Raw genomic sequence first — 24,608 nt, forward strand, 5'->3', positions numbered from 1 at the left:
TAATGTGGAGAGAAGAGCCGCTGGAGCGTTAGCCACGCTGGAGACAGGGGGAGTTCCCGGCTCCCGGATCGGTCGGCTGCCAGTGATGCCGCCGGGGTCCGCGGCTTGCAGCGTCTCCGTTGGTAAATGAGGTGGAGAGTGCTTCCTACCTTGGGTAGCTCGGGAAGGCTTCTCCCTTCTCTTCTGCCCTTGTCTCTTTCGGCAGATCTGGAGATGTCTAGCCGCGGCTCCTCCTCTCCTTCAGAGCGCGGGAGTGGAGAGTCGCCATGTTGCAGCTCCGCTCCTCGGCTTCTTGTTCCGTAAAAGTCGGTGAGTTTTCTTGGTGGGAGCTTCTTCATCTTTTTGGGCATACTAGGTGAGGGTCCTCAGTAGTGGATTTAAGTAGTTTTGGCTGGTTTTTTAGGTCGCTTGTATAGTCGCTGGACAGGTTAGGACGGGAGCTGTGTTAAGATGCGTCCATCCAGCTCTCATTCCAGGCCACACCCCCCCTGAGCACCCTTTTTGATAGTGCATGGGCAAGTGCCTGTGACGCATGTTGTGCACGCTGTAGCCACTAGCCAAGCTTAGACATCGAGAAGTCAGAGGCCAACACCATGTCTGAAAACATCCATGCCGGAACTAATATACTCTTGGAACATCATGTATAAGTACTGCCTGTGAGTCCAACCCTATGCTTTTGCTGCAGGCTGCAATGGGTGGAAATAAACTATGCCACACCGTTAGATTTCCCCTGCCACTGGTTGTGGTACTGATACAGCGAACTCCTACCCATCCTCCATGAGCCACGGAGCAGTAATCCATTTTGGATGCATACCCGCTGATCTGGGGAAATGCTTTGCTAAAGCTGCTTAACAGTCTGTCCTGATACTGCTGCATTGTGAGGTCCCTATCCACTGCCGTAAAGAGATTTGTCATTTTGGCCTTGTAGCGGGGAAGAAGGAGGGTGGTCACTCAGTAGTAATCTCATATTTAGATTCACAGTGGCTAAATATTCTGATTCCCATGCGCTAGGCTACAAGGGAAAGATGCATTAGTGGATGATGGTGGTTGAGGTGCTCAATGCAGGAGAAAACAAGGAAAAGGCAAGGAACTTCGGAAAACAGAAACTAAAAATTGCTGAACATTTGGTAACAGGTTAAAGCTAATCTTTACCACAGCAATCACAGTACTTGTAAAATCCACAGTTTCTCCAGTATGTGTATCTCTGTACAAGCCCAGGGAACTTCTCTGTTTATAACTGCCAATAGCCTAGGCAGTAACTTACTTAAAGTGGTCCCAGCTTTTCTCCTGTATTACAATAGGCCCGTTTCCCCTCACAATAGCACTAGTACCTTTTCCAAGTCTTGGAGTTCACTTCAAGTCCAGACGTGCTTACACTCCTGCTGGTCTCTACACTCAAGGGCATGCAATAATTCTGCAGTTATCAGGTGTTGTGCGCTGCATCAATGGAGTAAGGATAGATAAATCACTTCCACCTCTGCTCTGCTCCTGCACCACAATCTCTCTCATCTCTTTTGTGATCCCATGTGAACTCTTCTGTGAACTGAACTAAACAGGAAGTACAGTGTCTTATAATTATCAGCCCTCCTAGGAACTTCTAGCACCTTCCTCCTCTGCTTATGGTGCAATAGACCCCCATTTAATTTTTCTTCTGATATACAAGCATTCACACCAGCAGTAATATATCTTCTGTAGAATATCTGTCCAAATTAAAAACAGACCTCATGTTACACATATGATGCAGCTTCTCCGTCCTGTACTCAACTGTTAAATGGCCACTGGTTACACTGTGCCTATGTTATATATAGGCTAGGTCATGTGATGTAGGATTCCAATGAAACTGATTGTCATATGCAAGATGTCGGACTAACAGATTCATTTTTGAGAAAATTGAGATGATTTTATTGCCCCGGCTCATGAAGATGAGCGACACTATACACTTACATTGGGTCCTGTCCACAGTTGTGCTCACAATCTATTGTCACCTTTTAATATGTTTTTTGGAGTATGGGGAAAGCTGGAATACCCCCACACAAACATGGTCAGAACATACTAACTCCATGCAGATGTTACCCTCGGTCAGATTTGAACCCAATGCTGCAAGGCAATAGTGCCATTCACTGTAACAAACAAACCTTTATATGGCTGTGAAGATAGGAAAATAAAAAAATTATGGTTTTTGAAAATTGGAGATGAAAGAATCCAAAAAAAAATCATTTTGTACTGAAGTACCAAACTGGAACACATCCTTAAAGAGTTAAGAAGAATGTAAACATTCTAATAAAACTCTAATAAAACAAGTACTGTTGAAGTGTTATGGATTGCCTTTGTGAGTCCACGGCCTACTTAAATAGGAAATGTTTGAACCCTTCCAGATTAATTATGAATTGGTTATGAGACTGTGCGCACAGCCTGAAGCAATCACACTGACACAAGTTCAGCATACGAAAACTTCCTTACTACCTTTATTTGTGGGCATGCAGCCTGTTTTATAAAGTTTAACATATCTGCCCTTTTGGGCAGGTCAAAGGTTACATAGATACAACGTATTATCTGATTATTGGATAAGCGTCTTCCTTTATCCGGTCATCTGTTATTGCCCGTTACGTGGTAGCAGTCCGGAGAGGGCAGGACGAGACGACTGGGTTGTCTTGTACCCCACTTGTGGATGATCCGATATGATTGGAGGTTACAGCTTGAACTATTAATTGCATAAATTTCCCATGTTATTTGCATAAGTTTCCAGTAAAACTGCTTGGGTTATTATTGCGGTAGCTAAAAGCGGTACTGCTTCAGGCTGCGGTTATCTATGTCTGATTTTATTTCTTCTAGAGTTACAAGAAATCGGAAAATAGAGCGTTCTTGCTAAATACTAGCTTTGTTTACAGAGTTTAGAGAATAGAAGTTTCATTATAAGGAAGTGAATATATTGGATACATGAAAGAATATCAATATATATATTTGTAGGAAAACAGACAACAATGGAAAAGTACTGTCATTTGGTATACAGAATGCTTAACATATAAAAAACAGGTTCACTGTCCATTACACAGGTCCACTGTCCAGAAAATATATAGTGGATTTCCACTACAACCCCCCCTTGAAACTATCTGTTTAACTAAACTAACTACACTAAGTGTTCCTACTCTACCCCACATTAATCCTCAACCATTGACCCTAGATCTGCAGTGAGTTGTAGAATGGGGCTAACGCTGCCATGGGGGTATAGGATGGTTTGACATCATCATATTCCTCCGGATTCATGATGACGATGTTTGCATTGACAGTGGGCTTTTTGGTGGACATCATAGTGAACCAGGTGGACCGGGTAGTCATCAGGGTCGGAATACACTGTATGCAACAAATATAATCAATATCTTTTTTATCAGCATAAACCCAACCCAGGACCCAGTCAACCAATCGAACCACCCTTGATCCGTTCCCTGTTTGATACTGGTGGCTAGATCTTTCAGTTGGTTGATTTGTTGATGGATCGATACAGAGTTGTCGGAGAGATTAAAAAAACACATCCCTTCAAACTCTTCGCACCCGTGGTTCAAAGTCATGAGGAGATAATCTATGGTAGCTCTGTTCTGTAGGGTCGCTTTCCGAATGTTTTGTACATCTAAGAGTAGTAGGTCCAGTGCTTGGGACGCGGCATTTAGACCTTTTACCATGTCGCAGGCTAAGCCATTAAACACTCTTGCGTTATGCTGGGCCAATGCGGGGGTACCCACAATACTGAAAGCTAGTGCAGTGTGTTCTGAAAAACTCAGAAGAGTAGGTGGTCCTTCACAGCTATTGGCTAGGCCGTGAATGTCCCTCTGATACCTAAGTGTGGGTACTTGGTGGTCAGGTCTTTGGTACATGAGGATACTCAGTCAGGACAATGCACATGGCCCTCCTGAAATACTAGCGGGGATATATTTGTACGTCAAATTGCCACAGGACAAGACCCATCCCACTGGCAGTTTGACATGTCTGAAATGGCTGGGACTTCGAACTACCTTCGCACAGGACATGGTAGTCACTACCTTTTGACATTGTTCTTCCGTACGGGAGCAGAGTATTTGGGAGTCACTAGTGACCACTTGGTCCATCTCACATTTCCCAATGTTCTGTGGATTACATGTGAAATTGTAACATACCTCAGCCCGTGAAACATTTCTGACCTGGAACTCAGTCATATTGGCCCAATCAGTCTGTTCTACAGCTTTGCAGTGGCGACAATATTCATATATGTTAAGGAAAGTGTTCTCTTGTATAACATTATCTTCCCCCACATCATTGTCGCCATGTATGATTGCATAAATTGATCTCAGCACTTTTACTGGAGTGGGAATGGCCAGTAGGCAGGTCCGTAGAATGTCTTCCCCGCTCCTCAGATTAGGCATACACATATTAGTTACATTGAGCACATCTTTGGCTAAATATTCCCACATATTGAGATGCCCTTCCTCCGCCCATCTAGCCTGCCGTTTCTAGTTTTTTACCGAGGTGTCCCTCTCGTTCCGTATTACCAGAACCCCACATAGGAGAATTATTAAGACAACTTGACCTAAATATTTCATGATGATTCGTCCTTCCGGGATGAAGCTCTCTTGCAGTGGCTTGCGTGAATCCAGGTAGGCTTCCCTTCTAACTTCACTGAGGTGGCGGTAGTCAACAACACCTGGAATGGACCATCAAATCTGGGCTCAAGAGGGTGCTTCCTCAGGAACTTCTTTACGTACACCCAATCCCCAGCTTGTATGGAATGGGTGCCTGTGTCTTGGTCTGGGTCTGGAATGGAAGAGAACACTCGTGCATGGACTTTAGTTATTTCTTTTGCAAGATACATAACATACTTGGTAAGAACATCTGAATGCAACTGCAACTGTTGAGGAAAATAACACCCTAGTCTGGGGGAGGTCCCAAAAAGAATCTCATAAGGTGATAACTGATGCTTTCCCCTTGGCGTGTACCTTACGCTATACAGTGCTATGGGAAGGATTTCTGGCCAGGGCATACTAGTCTCTCGAGACATCTTAAGTATTTTTGCTTTCAAGGTACCTATTAGTTTTTCCACCTTACCACTACTCTGAGGGTGATAGGGTGTGTGAAACAAGAGACTGCTGCCTAACGCCTGCCATATCTCCTTGGTGATATTGGCGGTAAACGCTGGGCCTTGATCCCTTTCAATGACTTCTGGTATTCCGAAACGGCAAACCAACTCGGTCATGTTTCTTGGCTGTAGTCTTGGCAGTCATATTAGTACTAGGGTACCCTTCTGGTCACCCTGAGAAAAGATCCACCACTATTAGGGCGTATTCGAAACGTCCTGATTTTGGCATTTGAATGTGGTCAATCTGAATACATTGAAACGGATACAGTCGCTTGGCCAGGTGTTTTCCAGATGTCTCCTCCATTTTTCATGGATTACATTGGGCGCAAATAGCGCAGGATTTGCAGTACTTGTCCACCAAGGTTGAGATGCCAGGTGCCAGATAATATTTCTGGATCAATTAGTTCATGAGCATTTTGGAAAAATGCGTTGGGCCATGTGCCCACTGTACCACTGCTGGGTAAAAGCTTCTAGGCAAACGTGGGCGGCCTGTCACTGTGAACAGTCCTTGTTCGTCCTTTTTTGCTCCCTTCTTTGTCCATTTTTTTTCTTCTTTGCTTGCTCTCTTCTGTGCTTCTGTAAGGTAGTCTGGTTGTATCTTCTCATCCACACTGACCATCATGGATGGGTCTGGGTTCTCTGCTGATTCCACACCTACCAGGCGCACTTCCACCTGAATTCCAATTCTTACAAACTCCCCCCTTGCAGCTCTTTTTGCTGCCTGGTCCGCTGTGTGATTACCAACGGCTTCTTCCGTGTTCTTCTTGCTGTGAGCTTTCACCTTCAGTACGGCCACCTTCCGTGGCAGTTGGAGAGCATTCAGCAGGTGCCTGATGGCTTGATGATGCTTGACTGGGGTGCCTGCAGCTGTGAGGAATCCTCTAACTTTCCAGATCATCCCGATGTCGTGTGCCACTCCATGATCGTACCATGAATCTGTGTAGATGTTGGCTGTACAATCCTGGGCCACCTCACATGCCCATGTGAGGGCCTGTAGTTCGGCTTCCTGTGCTGATATGGTGGGAGGGAGTTGTTGTGCTTCGATTATCTTTGTGGCAGTGGTAACTGCGTAACCGGTATGGTACTGACCCATCTCATCGGCAAATCTGGAGCCGTCCACGAACAGTGTGTAGTCTACGGGTTCCAGTGGTTTGTCATAGACTGATGGTAGATGAGAGATTTCCTGTTGTATCATCTTGACACAGTCATGTGAAGGACGTGGAATGTTGTAGTAGGAGACAGAACCGTTTGGCTTCTCCTCAGCATCATCTTCCTCTTCATCCTCACACTCCCTCTGAAGAATTGGAAGGAGTGTGGAAGGGTTGAGGACATTACAACGCTGCAGCGTGACATTATCTGGAATCAGTAGTGAGCATTGCAAACATAGATGTCTTGCTGCTGACAGGTGCTTCGACTGAGTCTGGTTGAGTACGGCAGCAATGTCATGAGGAGATAGGACAGTCAGAGGGTAGCCCAACACGAGATCTGAAGTTTTGTCCAGCAGGACATGGGCTGCAAAAACTGCCCGTAAGCAGGAGTGCCCCGCTCTGGCCACAGGATCAAGCCTGGCCGAGAAATAGCCGATGGGCCGTGATTTTCCAGCATGTTTCTGCGTAAGGACACCTGATGCGTGTCCCTGATTTTCGGACACAAATAGAGCAAATGGTTTGTCGTAGTCTAGCAGTCCTAATGCAAGTGCTTTAGAGATCATGGCCTTGAGCGTATTGAAATTTCTTGTTGATTCTTCTGAGAGCTTACAAGAGGCCTTGGCTTTCCCGCCTTCTTCGCTGATTCTTCTAACATCGTCATACAGGGGCTGCATCAAGAAGGACGCCTCTGGAATCCAGACTCTGCAGTATGAGATCAGTCCCAGGAAAGCCTGAAGAGCCTTTTCAGTTCGAGGAAGAGGTACTCGTTGAATAGCTGCAATTCGGTCTTCTGTCAGGTGTCGTACTCCTTGGGAAATGCAGTGGCCGAGGAAGATGACGGTGGTGCAGCACCACTGCAGTTTGGTTTCTGAGACTTTACATCCCTGATCCACCAGATAGCACAGAAGATTTTCGGAGGAGGAGGCTATGTCCAGATCATCTGCACAAAGTAACAGGTCGTCCACGTATTGAAGCAAGACCACTGTGGGGTGCTCCTCCATCCATGGGTTTAGAATTAGAGACATTGCCTTGGCAAACTGGCTGGGTGAATTCTGTGCACCTTGAGGCATTACAGTCCATGTGAGTTGGCCTCCATTGTGCGTGAAGGCGAACAGGAACTGGCATGACAGGTCTAGCGGAATGCTGAAAAAAGCGTTCGTCAAATCGACCACTGTGAAGTACTTCGCCGTGGGTGGAATCTCAGACAGTAGAATGTGTGGATTCGGGACCAAAGGAGTCTCCGTTATGGTAGCCTGGTTCACTGCCTGGAGGTCTTGAACCATACGGTATTTGCTTGGCTCGCCCTTTGGTGTCTTCTTCTTCACTGGGAACAAGTTGGTGTTGCATGGTGATTCACATGGGACAAGGGGTCCATTCTGGACCAACATCTTGATCTGGTCGTCAATGGCTAGTGAGACTGAGTGCTTCAGTGGATACTGTGGTCTCCTTGGGAACAGCATTCCGGGCTTCATCTTCACCATCACCGGGGGAACTCGCAGACGACCAATGTCCTCAGGTCCTTTTGACCATAGCGTATCAGGGATTCTTGCTTTCACTTCCTCCGGTATTGTCTTCTGCACTTCTTGGCAGGCCATGAGGAATGGTTCTGAGGCAAGCGTCATCTGGTCATCTTCGGATAGAGGAGAGGTAACCGTTATGCCACCGTCTTCAGTGTAGGAAATTGTAGCTTGAAGTCTTGATAGAAGTCTGCTCCCAATAGGTTGAGAGGTGAAGTCTTGTGGATCACAAATCTAGCCAGGTTATTCTGTATGCCGACGGGAAATGGCTTGCTTAGGGGATTTGAAGAGGGCCTTCCACCTACTCCTACAGTCAGTATGGTCCTATCATCCAGCAGGCGTTTTAAAGGAAAATCATCAGCACAAATGATGCTCCTGGCTGCACCAGTGTCCAGTAGAAAGGTAGTTGGTTTCCCTGCGATGGATAGAGTCACTTGGGCCTGAGGTCTGGTATTATTCACTGCAGGATTCTGCTGGAAAGAGGCTGTACTGGACACCGGCTTGCCAGCATCCTAGTGGAATGGGCCATGGTAAGATATCGGAGGTGGTGGAGGTGGAGTCGGAAAACCATCAGAAGGTCGTTTTCTGTCTTGATCTGGTTGGCTGTGTTGTTTGAGAGGGGCATGGCAGTTTTTCCTGAAATGCTCTTGGCATCCACAGTTATAACACTTCAGGTTTGTAGATCCATTCTGAGCCCGGTCGCGTGGAGCTCCCAGTGCTGCCATGACAGGGGTAGGTCCGTTACCTGCTACTCCCTTTGCAACGGGCAGCAGGATATCAAGGGTCAAGATTTTGTATTCAGGCTTTGCTGCCATCAGTCCCTTTCTGATTGGGTCTCGTAAACCAGAAACAAAGCTGCGGAAAGCATCAGTTGGTGTGTCCTTATTTGTGAGAAGAATCCGAGATCATCAAAGAGTTGAATGAGGCAACCATAGAATTTGTCTACGGATTCCCCTTTTTCTTGAGTCACGTTCTGCAGTGTGATAGCTTGATTCGCCAGCCTGTGTTGCGCTCAGGCCTTGTCTTGTCTACAGAATTCCCTTCCAGAAGCATAGGTGGTCTCTGAAGTAGCATTTGCAGTAGCCGGGTCAAGGGATTTCTGGATGACTGGCCAGTACGTATCTCCTGCCTTTACTTCCGTCAAGGCTTGTAAATCCTTCCAGGTGGCCAAATAATTACGCTGGTACTGGACCAACTTCCAGAAGAAAGACATGGGTTGTTTTTCTGGATCTGGCAGTCCGGCCTGGAGGGTGGTGGCTTGGCTTGGAGTGAAGCTGAAGTATAGGAGTGGGGCATCTGTCGCCACAAAAGGCATCCTGTGCGGTGCCAGTTGAGGTGTGATTTGGGGTGCCAGGGACTGGTGTTCATCTGGAGTGAGGGAGTCTTGGGATCCATAAAGGTTATCTTCTTGTGGAGACATGAAATGGACCTTGGGGGTAGACGTATTGGGAGGAGCAAAGTTAAGTTGTTCTTGTATACTTGTGCGAGCTGCTTGGCTCTTACGTAAGCTGGGTTTCGTCAGTGAGAACTGTTCTTCTGCCCGTCCTGAGGTCACCGCTGGGGGTTGCTTTGGCCTTGCACCATATTTCTTATTAGCTAAAATGCCAGTATTCCGGCGGCGCACTGTCTTCCCACTGATCTTCATCTTCCTCCGTGAGTGGGGGTGGACCAAGGCCCCCCTGAGCTCCACTTTCACATTCTATCACATTCTGGTTACCTATAGGTCCTGCGATTAGCTGATACCCTGTGATTGGTTGATCTGGGAACAGGGGAACAGCTTGTCTCTGGGCTTATAACATGTAAGGATCTATCACTGGATATAGTGGAGATACGGCAGGTGTATTGTGCCTCCGAGGTGTAGCAATATGGCTGCCTTTATGAGTGGACGGCTGACTACTAGGCCTTTGGGGTGTATCAAGATGGCCGCCAGAGGAAGTGGCCATTGAGGAAGTGGCTGTGGAACGCATATTGGAACGCCCAGTAGTTCCTGTGGCATAATCACAGGAAACTGCAAGGCAGTTCCGGGTGTTGGAAACGCCTGTTCCTGTGCTACAGGAAGTGTGAGCTCATTCACATCACCCCGTGGGCGAGGAGCACCACAATTCAGACATGTTTCCCTTTGCTTCGGATTCTGCACACCACAGACTAAGCATATCCAATATGGTAAGCTTTCCGGGTGTGGGGTAGGTGCTGACAGGGACTTAAGGAGTGGGTTCACAGAATTTGCATGATACACATAACATTTATATTTTCCACAATCCCTCTCCTCTTCTACCCAGCCGTCCTTATGCATAGTCATAGCTACGCGATACCAGCCTTCTGCAGCGGAGAGTAACTTTTTGTCTTGTAGCATTCCTCGCTTGTCCTTTATCAATACCCTCCACTGTTCAGCTTGTAACCGCCCACCAGGGCTGGGCTCCCAACCCCCTACTGTGCGTAACTGGGTCCATTTACTAGAGCAGTGCTTCCCTTCCCTCTCCGCTACTAGATCACATGCCCGCCTGCCCTTATTGCTACTTGGCTTGTTTCCTACTCTTAGGGTGAGTGTAATCCCTACCTCACCTCAGAAGGAGGACATGGATCCCCCCGGGCTATGTTTTTCAGGTATCCACATCCTCTATCTGTACAAGTTAACACTCCGCAGAGTGTGCCCTTGCTGGAACCTACGGCCTTCTACACTATCCCTAGGCGAATGGGAAATTAACTGACTGATAGGAGACCGGAGCAGGTGCAGTCTTAGACAGAACTGATAACGCCAAACAGTGGTGGAGTCTTGACAAAAGACAAGCAGTGGTGCAACCTCAGACGCCAGGCATCTCTAATCTTTCTCTATTATACGTCCTTCATACAAGTGTAATGGGAGCGGGGAGTGCTACTTCTCTTTCCCTGTGCAGCGTATATCCACCGTACAGCCCCTCCTTTGGCCACCGCAGACCACACTCTAAGTTTAACTCTATATTACAGACTTGTAGATCTAATTCTACTTCTATGTAATATACAAACAGACTATTTCTATATGAATTGCAAGCAGGATTAACTCTACACAATAGACAAACACATTAAATTTTATGCAAACACTAATTCTATGCAAAGGACAAGCAGGACTATTTAAATTCAAGCAAATGCAATCAACTTATTCTTTACAGTTGCATAACTAGCAATAGCAATTCTTAGTACTGCCTATTACAAGTTACAAATGTGACGCTTTTAAACACACCAGAAGGCTGCTCGAGCAGTCAATGATATCTTGACTCTCCACACCTCACTGGAGGGTCTAAGAATCGACCTTGATAGAGTATTTGCTGCCTCTCAATTTCAATTATGGCAGCCAGATCTATGATTATAGCATTATCCCCGGACGCTGGACACAGTATGTCCCGTCCTAGAGTCTCATGGACTTCTGCCGCTACACAATTCAATAATCTACCCTCAGACAATGGGATCCACTCGTGGACGTTCAAACGATAAACAAATACATGTGGATAGTAACCCTCAACCAGTGGACCATAGCCACACCGGTGGGCGGGGTAGGGGTTATTATGCTTACAGATCTCCCATCCCCATGTGCTTATGGTTAATAATAATCCTTTTTTACAATCTGGACAAGACATGGGGGTGGGGCGTACACACAAATAGACAGCACTTGTACAACTGGCTTAATCTCACTGTCCCCTTTGGATACACCAGACTTAATTACCTCAGCCTGGATTTCTGACAGCCTCTCTCACCCCTGAGCCTTCTATGCCCCCCCCCCCCGGGGGCAGAGTCCCTGCTCAGACGTCTGTCAGCCTCTCCCCCCTCCTGAGTCTGATACGCAGACTTCCAAGGATTAGAGTCCCTACACAGGCCACACCCTTAGGCAACTTGTCGACTTCACCAATTATTCAGTACTCTGAAGACAACCGGCATGCAAACATTCCTTTTTTATCTTTTTGACAGGTTCTGTTATGTGGTCGAGACGTAAAATACCTGTTGCGCGCCACCAACGGTCATGGATTTCCTTTGTGAGTTCACGGCCTACTTAAATAGGAAATGTTTGCACCCTTCCAGATTAATTATGAATTGGTTATGAGACTGTGCGCACAGCCTGAAGCAATCACACTGACACAAGTTCAGCATACGAAAACTTCCTTACTACCTTTATTTGTGGGCATGTAGCCTGTTTTATAAAGTTTAACATATCTGCCCTTTTGGGCAGGCCGAAGGTTACATAGATGCAACGTATTATGTGATTATAGGATAAGCGTCTTCCTTCATCCGGTCATCTGTAATTGCCCGTCATGTGGTAGCAGTCCGGAGAGGGCAGGATGAGACGACTTGTACCCCACGTGTGGATGATCCGATATGATTGGAGGTTACAGCTTGAACTATTAATTACATAAATTTCCCATGTTATTTGCATAAGTTTCCAGTAAAACTGCTTGGGTTATTATTGCGGTAGCTAAAAGCGGTACTGCTTCAGGCTGCGGTTATCTATGTCTGATTTTACTTCTTCTAGAGTTACAAGAAATCGTAAACTAGAGCGTTCTTGCTAAATACTAGCTTTGTTTACAGAGTTTAGAGAATAGAAGTTTCATTATAAGGAAGTGAATATATTGGATACATGAAAGAATATATATCTATATTTGTAGGTAAACAAACAACAATGGAAAAGTACTGTCATTTGGTATACAGAATGCTTAACATATAAAAAACAGGTCCACTGTCCACTACACAGGTCCACTGTCCAGAAAATATAGATATAGTGGATTTCCACTACAGAAGTTTCTACTGTCTGGAAGAACTGTCCTGTGAATGTTATTAGGGACTTGTGAGCTCTCCTAATTGACTGAAAGGAAAAAGGGGAAACCTCCTGTATCCCAGAAGAGTTGTGAAATGTCCCAAGCAAAATGTTCTGACAAAAGATGTCTCACAGAACTGTACACACAGTTCCACCCTCTATATTGGGTCCTGTCGACAGTGGAATTCATAATCAATATTTGCCTTTTGCTATGTTTTTGGAGTGTTTGAGAAAGCTGGATTACTACTAGGCAAAACTCAGAGAGAACATAAATCTTCATGCAACTGTTAACCCAAATTTTGATGCTCAAGACAATAGTGTTATTCATTGTAAAGAGTGGCAAAAGGGGTTGATTATTGGCTTTCAGGCCAAGGGTGGAGGTATTTCTCAAATAGCACAGATTGTGAAATGCTCACCTGCTGCTGTGGTGAACGTGTATTGTTAGTGAATAAATTGTGGAGCACCACAGGCCATTGATGTGAGAGGTGAATGTCCACTATGAAGGTGTACGAGGGCCTACAGATATGCTACAATTGAGCAGGTCACCATGAAAATGAACCGAGGGACCAACAGACATTTGTATAACACAACAGTTCAGTGAACCCTACTGCATATGAATGGTCACTGCACCTATGCTAACAAAGGTGCATAGGATGACAAGGCTTCAATTTGCACGGCAGTGCTGGAATAGGACCACCACAGATTGGCAAAAGGTTTCCTTCTCGGAAGAGTTATGTTTTCTGCTTCATTGAACAGATGGACATTGACCGGTCAGGCAAGAAACATCAGAAAACAAACACCTTGCAACCATTGCTGGTAGAAAACAAGCTGGTGGTGGCAGTGTTATGGTCTTGGGAATTATTTGATGGCATTCTCTGGTTTTGCTCGTTCACGTGGAAGGCATTCTAAATTGATTTAGTTGTGAAACCATCCTTGCAAATTCTGTACACCCAAGCATGCTGTTTGTCTTGTTTGTGCAGACAGGATCTTCGAGTAAGACAATGCAACACGTCACACAACTAGAAATGTACAACAGTGCCTGGAAGAGCACAACCAAGACTTCCAAGTACTTCCCTGGCCCCTAAATCCCCAGACTTGAACCCAATTAGGCCTCTAAGGGAGGCCTTCCGGCAACTGTGGGATGCAGTCAGCATGGCTCCAGACACCTGAAATCATCTACCAGTACCTTATTGAGTGCATGCATGCCATGTAGCTGCTATCTGTGCGGACACAGTGGTTACTCTGGATATTAGCTGCTGGTCATAATAATGTGACTAGAGAGGAGCGAACACACTCGTCCGAGCTTGATACTCGTTTGAGTATTAGGCTACTCGAGATCCTTGGTACTTGAGTCGAGCAACACACGGTACTCGAGAAAATTTCATTTCCCTTCCCCGCATGTTTAGCACCATTTTTTAGCCAATAAACATGCGGGGAAGGCATTACCACTTCCTGCTATGACGTGCCAGCCCTCTGCCTGCCAACAGCAGTGAGTGGCTGGCGGAATCAGGTGACCATGGAGTACTTAAACTAGTCCCGCCCACAGCTCGCCTTAGATGCATGCTGGCAGAGGTTAGGGAAAATGCAGCTGCAATAGGGAAAGTGTTCCTGGGCCACTGCAGACCATTTCAGCTATATCGTTCTATGTGCAGTGCATTGGGCAGAGGTCTAATCGCTAAACACAATACTCTAACATTTCCTGGGCCACTGCAGACCATTTCACAGATATGATTCTTTGGGTTGGGTGAAGTAGCCGCAGTTAGCAGCACTATCCACTGGCTTTATAGCTTTCTGCCACTGCGCAGAGCGTCTCACAATACCATTTTCTTAGGGGGGTTGAGGTAGCCGCAGTTAATAGCACTATCCACTGGCTTTATAGTTTTTCTGCCACTCCATAGAGCCTCTCTTATCTACAAGTCTCTGTGAGCGGTAAATGACCCCTCGGTATCAGCGCAAAACAGCGGTTTAACTTTTTCCGGTCACAGCATAGAGCTTCCGCTATCTACAAGTCTCTGTGTGCAGTAAATTAGCACAGTTCTCAGCGCTGTACAGTGGAGTAATTTATTTGGGCCCTGCTCTATCCTTAACCTGACTTGCAGAGGAGTAGGGGACAGGGTCGAGGACGTAGGCACAGGCCAAAGTCCGGGGCGGGGTGAATCACAGCCGGCGGCTGAGGGATTAGGAGAGAGCTGAGTTTCTAGGCTCCCCAGCTTCATATCACAATTTGCGGGTCCACGTGGTAGACCTTTATTACAAGCAGAGCAGTGCGAGCAGGTCCTGTCATGGATCACAGATAACGCGTCCAGCAATGTGTCGAACCCCCAGTCTTCTACGCAGTCCACTACTCCCGGCCTAGGGACTGCACCTCTGAATCCTCTGGCTGCTTCTTCTTCCTCCCAGCCTCGTCACTCCATGAAAACGACAGATTCTGAGCAGGCAGAGTCCCAGGAACTGTTCTCGGGTGCCTGCCCTGAGTGGGAAAAAACTGTTCCTCACTCACCTGAGGAGTTTGTCGTGACTGATGCCCAACCTTTGGAAAGTTCCCGGAGTCCGGGTGATGAGGCTGGGGACTTCCTGCAACTGTCTCAAGAGCTTTTTGGGGATGAGGATGATGAGACACAGTTGTCTGTCAGTGAGGTAGTAGTAAGGGCAGTAAGTTCAAGGGAGGAGCGCACAGAGGATTTGGAGGAAGAACTGCTGGACGATGAGGTGACTCATCCCACCTGGCTTGCTAAGCCTACTGAAGACAGGGCTGCAGAGAGGGAGGCAAGTGCAGCAGCAGGACAGGTTGGAAGAGGCAGTGTGGTGGCCAGGGGTAGAGGCAGGGCCAGAGCAAAGAATCCCCCAACTGTTTCCCAGAGCACCTCAACGCGGCAAGCATCCATGCATAGGGCTAGGTGTTCAAAGGTGTGGATGTTTTTTAGTGAGAGCGCGGAAGACCGACGAACAGTGGTGTGCAACCTGTGCTGCACCAAGATCAGCCGGGGAGCCACCACTACCAGCCTCACAAACACCAGCATTAGCAGGCATATAACGGCTGAGCACCCCACAAGGTGGGACGAAGGCCGTTCACCGCCTCCAAGTCACATCACTGTCTCTTCCCCTGTGCCACAACTTGCCACACAGATCTAATCCCCTTCCCAGGACGCAGACACGAGCACCTCCCGGCCTGCACCCACACCCTCACCTCTACAGTCCTCCACTCCATCTAGCAATGTCTCTCAGCGCAGCGTTCAGCTATCGATAACACAAGCGATGGAGCGAAATCGACAACAATTTCTGCAGGCCAAAGGGCTCTGTTAAAACCAATGTCTTCAGAGGGCTGCCTCCAGGCTCTGTTACAAATTAAGCAACTACAAGCTGTATCTTTAAAAAATGTTTATGGGTTTCACCTGCCCTCAGGGTAAAGCAATTTTTCAGGGATATACTTGTACTCTTGGTACACCAATTTTTCACACCCTCGTCTATACTCTTAGCCAATTAGTTTTTCCGGGCGTCGCCTATACTCCTGGTAAAAAAAATTTCAGGTGTTTGCCTATACTCTTGGTACATAAATATTTCAAGGGTCCGCCTATACTCTTGCTACAGAAATGTTTCCAGGGTCCACCCAAACTCTTGCTAGTGAAAGGTTTGAGGGTTCTGCCTACGCTCTTGCTACAGAAATGTTTCAGGGGTCCGCCTATACTCTTGCTTCAGAAATGTATCAGGGGTCGGCCTATACACTTGCTACTGAAAGGTTTGAGGGGTTTGCCTATACACTTGCTACTGAAAGGTTTGAGGGGTCTGCCTATACTCTTGCTACAGAAATATTTCCGGAGTCCACCCATACTCTTGCTACTGAAAGGTTTGAGGGGTTCGCCTATACACTTGCTACTGAAAGATTTGAGGGGTCCGCCTATACACTTGCTACAGAAATGTTTCTGGCATCCGCCCATACTCTTGCTACTGAAAGGTTTGAGTGGTCCGCCTATACTTTTGCTTCAGAAATGTTTCAGGGGTCCGCTGATACACTTGCTACTGAAAGGTTTGAGGGGTTCGCCTATACACTTGCTACTGAAAGGTTTGAGTGGTCCGCCTATACTCTTGCTACCAAAAAGTTTCAGTGTTTCGCCTTAACTCTTGCTTCAGAATGTTTCAGGGGTCCGTCTATACAATTGCTACTGAAAGGTTGGAGTGGTCCGCCTATACTCTTGCTACAGAAATGTTTCCGGGGTCCGCCCATACTCTTGCTACTGAAAGGTTTGAGGGGTTCGCCTATACTCTTGCTACAGAAATCTTTCAGGGGTCCGCCTATACTGTGGGTGCACAATGGTTTCCCATAGCGGTGTTCAGCTGTCTGGCACAAATACACTGAATGACTTGCGGAGAAGTATGGGCCGAGGTCCTGGGCGGGGTGAAACTCTGCCATATTTGGGCACTCTCATTTCTTCATGTGCAATACTGTCTTTGGGTTTTATGGGCTCGCCTATGCTGTGGATGCACAAAGGTTTCCCAGCGTGGTGTTCAGCTATCTGACACATACACTGAATGAATTGTGTCATAATTCATGGATTTCCCATTGCTATGTAACTCATGGCACCTTGGGTCACACAAGGCAGAGGCTGGGACCGAGCCTGACCCTGTGCCCATCCAAGTGCTTCCCACACAGAGTATTGCAGTTCCTACCTCATTCACGGTTTCTGGGCTTATTATGCCACCTCTTCCTCCCTCTTGGGGTCTGGGGAACAGCGTTGGTCGGCATGTCTTATCTCTCGTGCTACAAATTACCAAACCTATCCAAGATACTGGATTGGAGTGTTCTCAGGAAGCGAAACGGATTTCATGAGACTTTCACAGGGTGACTGTATACCTGTGGTGGCTACTTTTGCGACACCTCCTGCTTCAAACCAAGAGGCAGCGGTGTCACCCGCAGGCAGTGATTGTCCTTGGTTGCAGCTAGTGTGGCGCTTAGCTAAGATGTGCCAGTGTGTGTGCATTGCTGCTTATGGTCTGTCCCAAGTAAATTGTTAGGGGGGTGACCGCCAGGCTCTTGCCCCCAATTTGGCTTTATAGTGGTAACGGAGTGCCTCAGATGCACCCAGATGCACCTATGCATGCTGCCCCTGCCATTCCCTATCCATTGCTGTGGTGTTTCCATGATTTTCTCATGTTTTCAGGTGTGTCACACAACCTCCCCTATGCGGAGCATTGTGGTACAAATATAATTGGCTATTTGTAGCCCTCCAATGCAGGCCTATATAAATCGCTATTTATGTTTCTTTATCCTCCATTTTGTATCTTAAATGTGAAATACTATGAACACTCCTGTGGACTTTAAACCTGTTTGGTATAGGAAGCTTTGATGTAACTGTGAAATGTGACTTGTTAATTCTTTGTAAAAGATAGAGGTCTAACATGTATATCGGTATTAGTTATGCAGAACGATGCTAATTGCATTAACTACAATTCGGTTTGTAAAGGTTTGTTTGAACTCGGTTCCCATACATTGTATCACCATGAATTTGTTGAGTCTTGTTATTCCTGTGATACCATCATCATTTTCTAGGGAATTGAGTTTTGTTGATTCTGAACCTTTGATCAATCAAGTTGGCTACTTCAGAATATGGAAGATGACTCAGCAAGTTATAGTGTATAAAATAGGATACAAATCGTAATGCATTAGAAGCATGTTGTACCTGTAAGGTGAAGACGATCTTTTACAGTGTTGGTCCATAAAACCTGTCTGCTTTTCACTGTGGCTTCTCCAGTGAAAAGATGAACTCCAGGCAGAAGTGCTTAAAGTTGTAAGTATGTCTTGTAAGTCTTTAGGTAATAAAACATAAACACACTTTACAATACAACTTTTATGTAAATTTGTTTTAATATTATCATTTATTCATTTGTATTAATAAATTTTGTTGTATCAACCCACTTGTCCTTCTTTAAAGTCGTATCAGAACTTGTTGTTTGCCAGTTGGCAAAACAAGCATCGGTCAGCTTGAAAAATGCTCAAGTTGACTTCAATGGGGTTCGTTACTCGAAACGAGCTCTTGAGCATTACGAAAAGTTCGACTCGAGTAACGAGCACCTGAGCATTTTGGTCCTCGCTCATCTCTAAATGTGACTCAACTCTGTATTATAACTCATATAGCCTTCAGGAGGTCTATGTATCACGTATAATCTGTCCCTATACAGTCCTGTATCCAACTCTTATATGTACATACCACTGAGTATTGTGGAAGTGATGTAGAGTTTACTATCTACAACTTTCAGTAGAAATGGTGACAGGCTTGACATTGTTCTTACATCAAAAATATCCTGTGCTTCAGATAAAGGGGGATCAGGATGTTTTTGGATCTTATTTTTCTAAAAGCTGCTCAGTATGCAGAACAAACATGGAAAAAGATATACTCTCCTCCCTTGTCGCTAACTCTTCTGCTGGCACTCAGTCCCTGCTAGTCTTCACTTTAGGGTGTAAGAAGCTCACTGACACCAGGACCATGTGACTGCTGCATATCACTGCTGTTGCAGGAGCCATTCTGCAGTTTGCTAGAAAGCACTGTATACTGGATAAGCTGATTTTAGCCACCAGAACCTGTGATGACAGGGATCACATGACCAGGGGCTGATCACTGTATTCAGGAGTCTGGTGAGCTGGTGATGTCTGGAAATCAGCATGCACATACCAAAGCTGTGTGTGTAAATCAGGATGCATGTAGTAGAGCTCTGTGTGTAATGTGTGTGAATCAGGATGCATGTAGCAAAGCCGTGTGTATAATATGCTGTATGTGTAATGTGTGGGGTCAGGATGGATTTAGCACAGCTGTGTGTATTATGTGTTGTCTGCGTAATGTGTAGGGTCAGGGTGGATGTAGTAGAGCTGTGTGTGTAATGTGCTGTGTGTTTAATGTGTGGGGTCAGGGTGGATGTAGTAGAGCTGTGTGTTTAATGTGCTGTGTGTTTAATGTGTGGGGTCAGGGTGGATGTAGTAGAGCTGTGTGTGTAATGTGCTGTCTGTGTCATGTGTGGGAATCAGGAAGGATGTAGTGAGGGGTGTATGTAATGTGCTGTGGTTGTAATGTGTGGGGTCAGGATGGATGTAGCAGAGCTGTGTGTGTAATGTGTGGGAATCATAATGAATGTACAGTGTAACAGAGCTGTGTGTGTAATGTGCAGGAATCAAAATGGATGCAGTAGAGCTATGTGTGTATTGTGTGGGGATCATAATGCATGTACCATGTAGCACAGCTGTGTGTGTAATGTGCTGTGTGTTTAATGTGTGGGGTCAGATTGGATGTAGTAAAGCTGTGTGTGTAATGTGCTCTGTGTGTCATGTGTGGGAATCAGGAAGGATGTAGTAGAGATGAGTGTGTAATGTGCTGTTTTTGTAATGTATGGGGTCAAGATGGATGTAGCAGAGCTGTGTGTAATGCGTGGAATCATAATAAATGTATAGTGTAACAGAGCTCTGTGTGTATTGTGTGGGGATCATAATGCATGTACCATGTAGCACAGCTGTGTGTGTAATGTGCTGTGTGTGTCATGTGGGGGGTCAGGATGGATGTAGCAGAGTTGTTCGTGTGTAATGTGCTGTGTATGTAATGTGAGGGGTGAGCATGCATGCTCCATTTCTCTGCATACTGTATCATACCCAATACATTGCATACGGACAGTGTTTCCATTCTGTTCAGAGCAGGGAATTAAAAAAAAAAGAAAAATCCCTCTGCGCATGTGTTTCTCTGTGGGCAGAGCATATGTGCTGTAATGTGTAAAACGGTGTGGGAGACCCGCAGCACTTTGCGCACACAGCCGTGGGCATGAGCCCTTACTCCTGTTCTAGACTCCTGGCTGATACATTATGACAAACTGCTACTGTGTGAGACAGACAAGGTAACTGCTTTTCAGCCTGTTTCACACAAGCGTGTGTCTTCATGTTGGCCACACACGGGTGAAAATCTAATTCCAAAATTAATTAGCCTTTTCTCATCCAGCCACATGGGCGTATTGCGTAAAAAATACGCTGCCATGCAGAATTTTGTCGATCGGCAAAATGACTACTACTAGCTGAAATAGCTTAGAGCCAGCTGTTTTCATTTCCAAGCAGCAGATGCAGGTAACCTTCCCCCTTCCTTTTTTTCAGCTCCCATAGGAATATATGGGAGCCTGCAGCGTTTTTTTGTCAAAAGATAGGTCAAGACCTTTCTTTTAATGCTGCAAGAAAAATTGTCGACCGAAAACGGTCGTCGATTTGATGATTTTATGGCGCAATATTTTTCATGTGCCTATAAATCACCCGTGTGAATGAATGTATTGGAATCCAATGCTTCACATGGTAGCGATTTTCGGCTGATGTTTTATCGTGGCTAAATAGTTGCGATAAAATGCTGGTGTGAAAGAAGACTCTGAATATCAATGTTTTTATTTACTTACAGCAAGCAGAGTTCTTGAAAGCAGGAAGGAAACACAAAACTTAGTAGGAAGTTGCACAAACTTAATTTCCTTAAGGGCTTATTCACATGAGTGTATATTGGCTGCCATTTTCACGGCCGGCCGATATAGGATTCCATCTCATGCACAGGCTCGGTGCATATGCCGTCAGTAGGGGAGACAGTTTAGCTCTGCTAAGCTGTCTCCCCCTTCCCTCCCCCTTGCCGGCTCACCTCCTCTCTCCTCACCTTCGGCTGTTTGCCAAGCTAAGTTTCCCCTCCCCGCCTCTTGTCCGCAGCCAGCAATGAGAGGGTGCAGGGTGGGGTGGAGCGTAGATCCACCACTGCCCCGCCCCCTTCCATTGCAAACAGTGGCAAGGGGCAGAGAGGAGAAGGGGGGGCGAAGGTTTAGCAGTCCCACTGCTTAACTCCCTCCCACCTCCCTTCTCCGACTGCTGTCATTGGCTTCAATAGGAGTTAATGGCGGAAGACGTTGTCTGGCCAGGAAGATAGCTTTTATGTCACAGGAATACATCTGTGTGATCTGATGCCTTGGAATCCAATGTATCAGATGGTGGCATATATCAGCCAGCCGTGATAACGCTGGCCGATATACGCTCGTGTGAATAAGCCCTAAGACTGACAACCTCTTGTAGGTCCGTGTAGATACCGGCGGATACTTTCTCATCTTAGATTCAGTTATTTGCTGTGTTTGGCTTCTTACAGATTCTTCTGTTCGGGTTATAGAAGAACAATTTGATCGTGTCCTCATCCGACTTTTTTTCTAGGTCCTTGAGTAGGGAGGCTATGGCTCTAGGTGTACCTTGTTCACATACAAGTCCACTCTCACACGGGCAGTAATTATAGAGGCCACCAACAGGCTGAAAGGAGAGATGATAGGGTTAATGAAGACACTCATGAGTCCTAGCCATCTGTTACTAACATATAAGATCAGCGGTGGGAGACGCAGCGTGAGGCCGGGGGTCCCATTACTGAGAACCTCATGTCTGATGCTACACATCCAGTGTGATGTTATTCTGTGAATACTGATGTCACTGTGGGGCGTTTACATCAGTTTTTGTGTTTTTAACGCACAAGTGTCATCTGATTGCAATCCGGTTTTCACATGGCTGAAAAATAATGCGAGGCGACCCAACTGGTAGAATTTAAAACTCCTATTGAATTCAATGAGTGTTAAAAAACAAGCACAGAACTCATTCCCCGCAATGCAAGAGGACTGTAAGAGAATCCCACCAGAGCCAGATGTGCCGCAACTATTGTTTCATAAGCACCATTGGTCTGGGACAGAAACTGCACATGTAAGTGAACCCAGTGACTGCAAGGGTCTGGGAAAAATGCCCCACTATTTTTTGCATCCATATTTTCTGCGTTTTTCACACGTGTAAAAAACAAAACAAGGAGCAACTCCCCCCCTTCAGTGCAGGGGAGCAAGCCGGGGGACACGCCTAAGTGGCGGAGAGGTGAGTATATAATTATTTTTTTTTTCACCAGCTAGGGATGATTTCAGGGAAGGACTTATATTTAGAGATGAGCGAGTATACTCGCTAAGGGCAAGTGATCTCTCGAGCATTGCCCTTAGCGAGTACCTGCCCACTCGGGAGCAAAGATTCGGCAGCGGGCGGGGAGCTGCGGGGGAGAGCGGGGAGAACTGAGGGGAGATCTCTCTCTCCCTCTCTTCCCCCCGCTCCCCCCTGCTGACTGCCGCAACTCACCTGTCACCCGCGCCAGCAGCCGAACCTTTTCTCCCAAGCGGGGAGATACTCGCTAAGGGCAATGCGCGATCGAGCAATTGTCCTTAGCGAATATGCTAGGTCATCTCTACTTATATTTCAAGCCTTTCTGCAAAAATCATGCTGCGGGGGTTGCCTAAAACGACTGCTTTCAATGGGGCTGGCAGCAGCAATTGGATAGCATGTTGGACTTCTGCCACAGCTATAATATCTGTGGCAGAAGTCTGCGATATACTCCCTATGTTTTAAATGCATCACTGGGACAGGGGGGTCCTTTAAATGAAATACAATTTCGCTGTAAAAGTGCCCCAGAAGTATTAGATTTGATAATCCGTTCTATTATTAAAATATAACTTTTATTATAAGACTTTAATTAAAATAGGCTATATCACACCACCAGATGGCCCAGCACTCATCAAAAAACTAGACTAACATGAACATACAAACACCCACAGAAGATACAGGACAGGGGTAGGTATATCACCTTATCGTGGTGATCCACTATACCGATTTTGTTAAATTACCGTTCCCTTAGTAATATAACCGTACCTGTAAATCTATTATTTATACAGTGGTAATAACGGTATAAATATTTATTTCAGAAGGCTAAGGATGATAGACAAATAATATTTAATTTTGATGTAATAAGTGAGCCGATTCATCAGGATCAAGACAAATAGCCTCTGTCTTTTGTACTCAAATGCCCCAAATGAAAAGTGGTTCATAGGGCTTATAACACTTATATGTAGTTAGTTCGTGATTACTTATATTGTCCTTCTAGAGGTACAGGTGGTCGGCGCCTGCGACCAATGATACCACTGATTTATACTGTATTTAACATAGTAGTATAATTGCCTGGGCAAGAATAGCCAGACGTGTTTCTAATACTTGTGATGGAGTAGTTAAGAGGGTTGAGGAGTGTAACTCGATTATGCAGGGATATCCCCTCTTTTTGCGATCAAAGCCGATGTTGGCACTTGCACCAAATATGTGGATGATGTGGTATTTGATGCTTATACACACATCCCCACCGTGTTTATGCCCAATGGCTAAAGATCGTACTGTTTGCTATAACAGTGTTAAGGGCTCCGTTTTTAGGCTCGGAGGACTGATAGTACAGATAAAGCCCTGAGAAATTCAGATAACATATCTCTCACTTATGGGAAATCTGTGCTTATCTAGTTAGAAGTCTGGACGTGCATTCACGCCCTCGAGTTGATAGAGACTATGCCTGATTGTAGCCTCCAGCAAGAGCCCTGCACTCCTCAAACACCTCTATGTCTGCACTTCACGGCGTCCTAGCCCCTACTGACATCCCTGGTAAGGTCCATGCCGAGCCTCCCTTATGAATGGGAGGCTCCGCCCATTTGCTCGCATGATTCGCTAGGCTATCAGCCAATGGTGAAACCAGCTGCCGGACAAGCCCCCTCCTTACTTGTCATGCCTGATTCTCATATAATACCAGGGAGAAGCAGCGCATGTACAGTAGGATCTAAACGGGACTTAGTCATATGTGCCTCTGCTGGATGTATGCGCCCGAGCGCTATTAACAATCCAAGGCTTGACTGACAGAATCCCTGCATATGTGAAGTCCTGCGCAGTGGGGTCTAAACAGTACTTAGTTATATATGCCTCTGCTGGATGTCCATGCCCAAGCTCTGTTAACAATCCAAGGCTTGGATGACAGGATCCCTGCATATGTAAGCTCCTGCAACATAACCATATATTGTGGGGGAATAACCCGCGCGTGTGCGGTAAGGTTATATCGGGATTTACTGATTTGTGTCTCTGGCATATGTCTCCTGATTTAACTGACTGTATCCCTAACCATGATGGAATCATGCCTTTGAAATAATAACCCTGGGTGTCAAAACACTAGCGGTCAGAGTACACTTAGAACCAG

The 24,608-nt window shown here is 46.1% G+C and overlaps 1 protein-coding gene across 2 annotated transcripts in view; it reads right to left on the reverse strand.

Annotated features, from left to right (window-relative positions):
- The window catches only part of LOC136588631 (leucine-rich colipase-like protein 1), a 389,698-nt gene that overhangs the window by 246,562 nt on the left and 118,528 nt on the right, over positions 1-24,608 (reverse strand). The window contains exon 6 of one of the 2 annotated variants that reach the window (XM_066588009.1): positions 20,930-21,835. The exons of the other annotated variant lie outside the window; for it this stretch is intronic. Coding sequence (XP_066444106.1) covers positions 21,650-21,835 — 186 coding nt within the window. The 3' untranslated portion in view covers positions 20,930-21,649. Of the gene's footprint in view, positions 1-20,929; positions 21,836-24,608 lie in introns of those variants that run through there. 2 annotated transcript variants of the gene reach the window in all.

Source organism: Eleutherodactylus coqui, chromosome 1 (genome assembly GCF_035609145.1).
Source record: "Eleutherodactylus coqui strain aEleCoq1 chromosome 1, aEleCoq1.hap1, whole genome shotgun sequence".
Classification (NCBI taxonomy): Eukaryota; Metazoa; Chordata; class Amphibia; order Anura; family Eleutherodactylidae; genus Eleutherodactylus; species Eleutherodactylus coqui.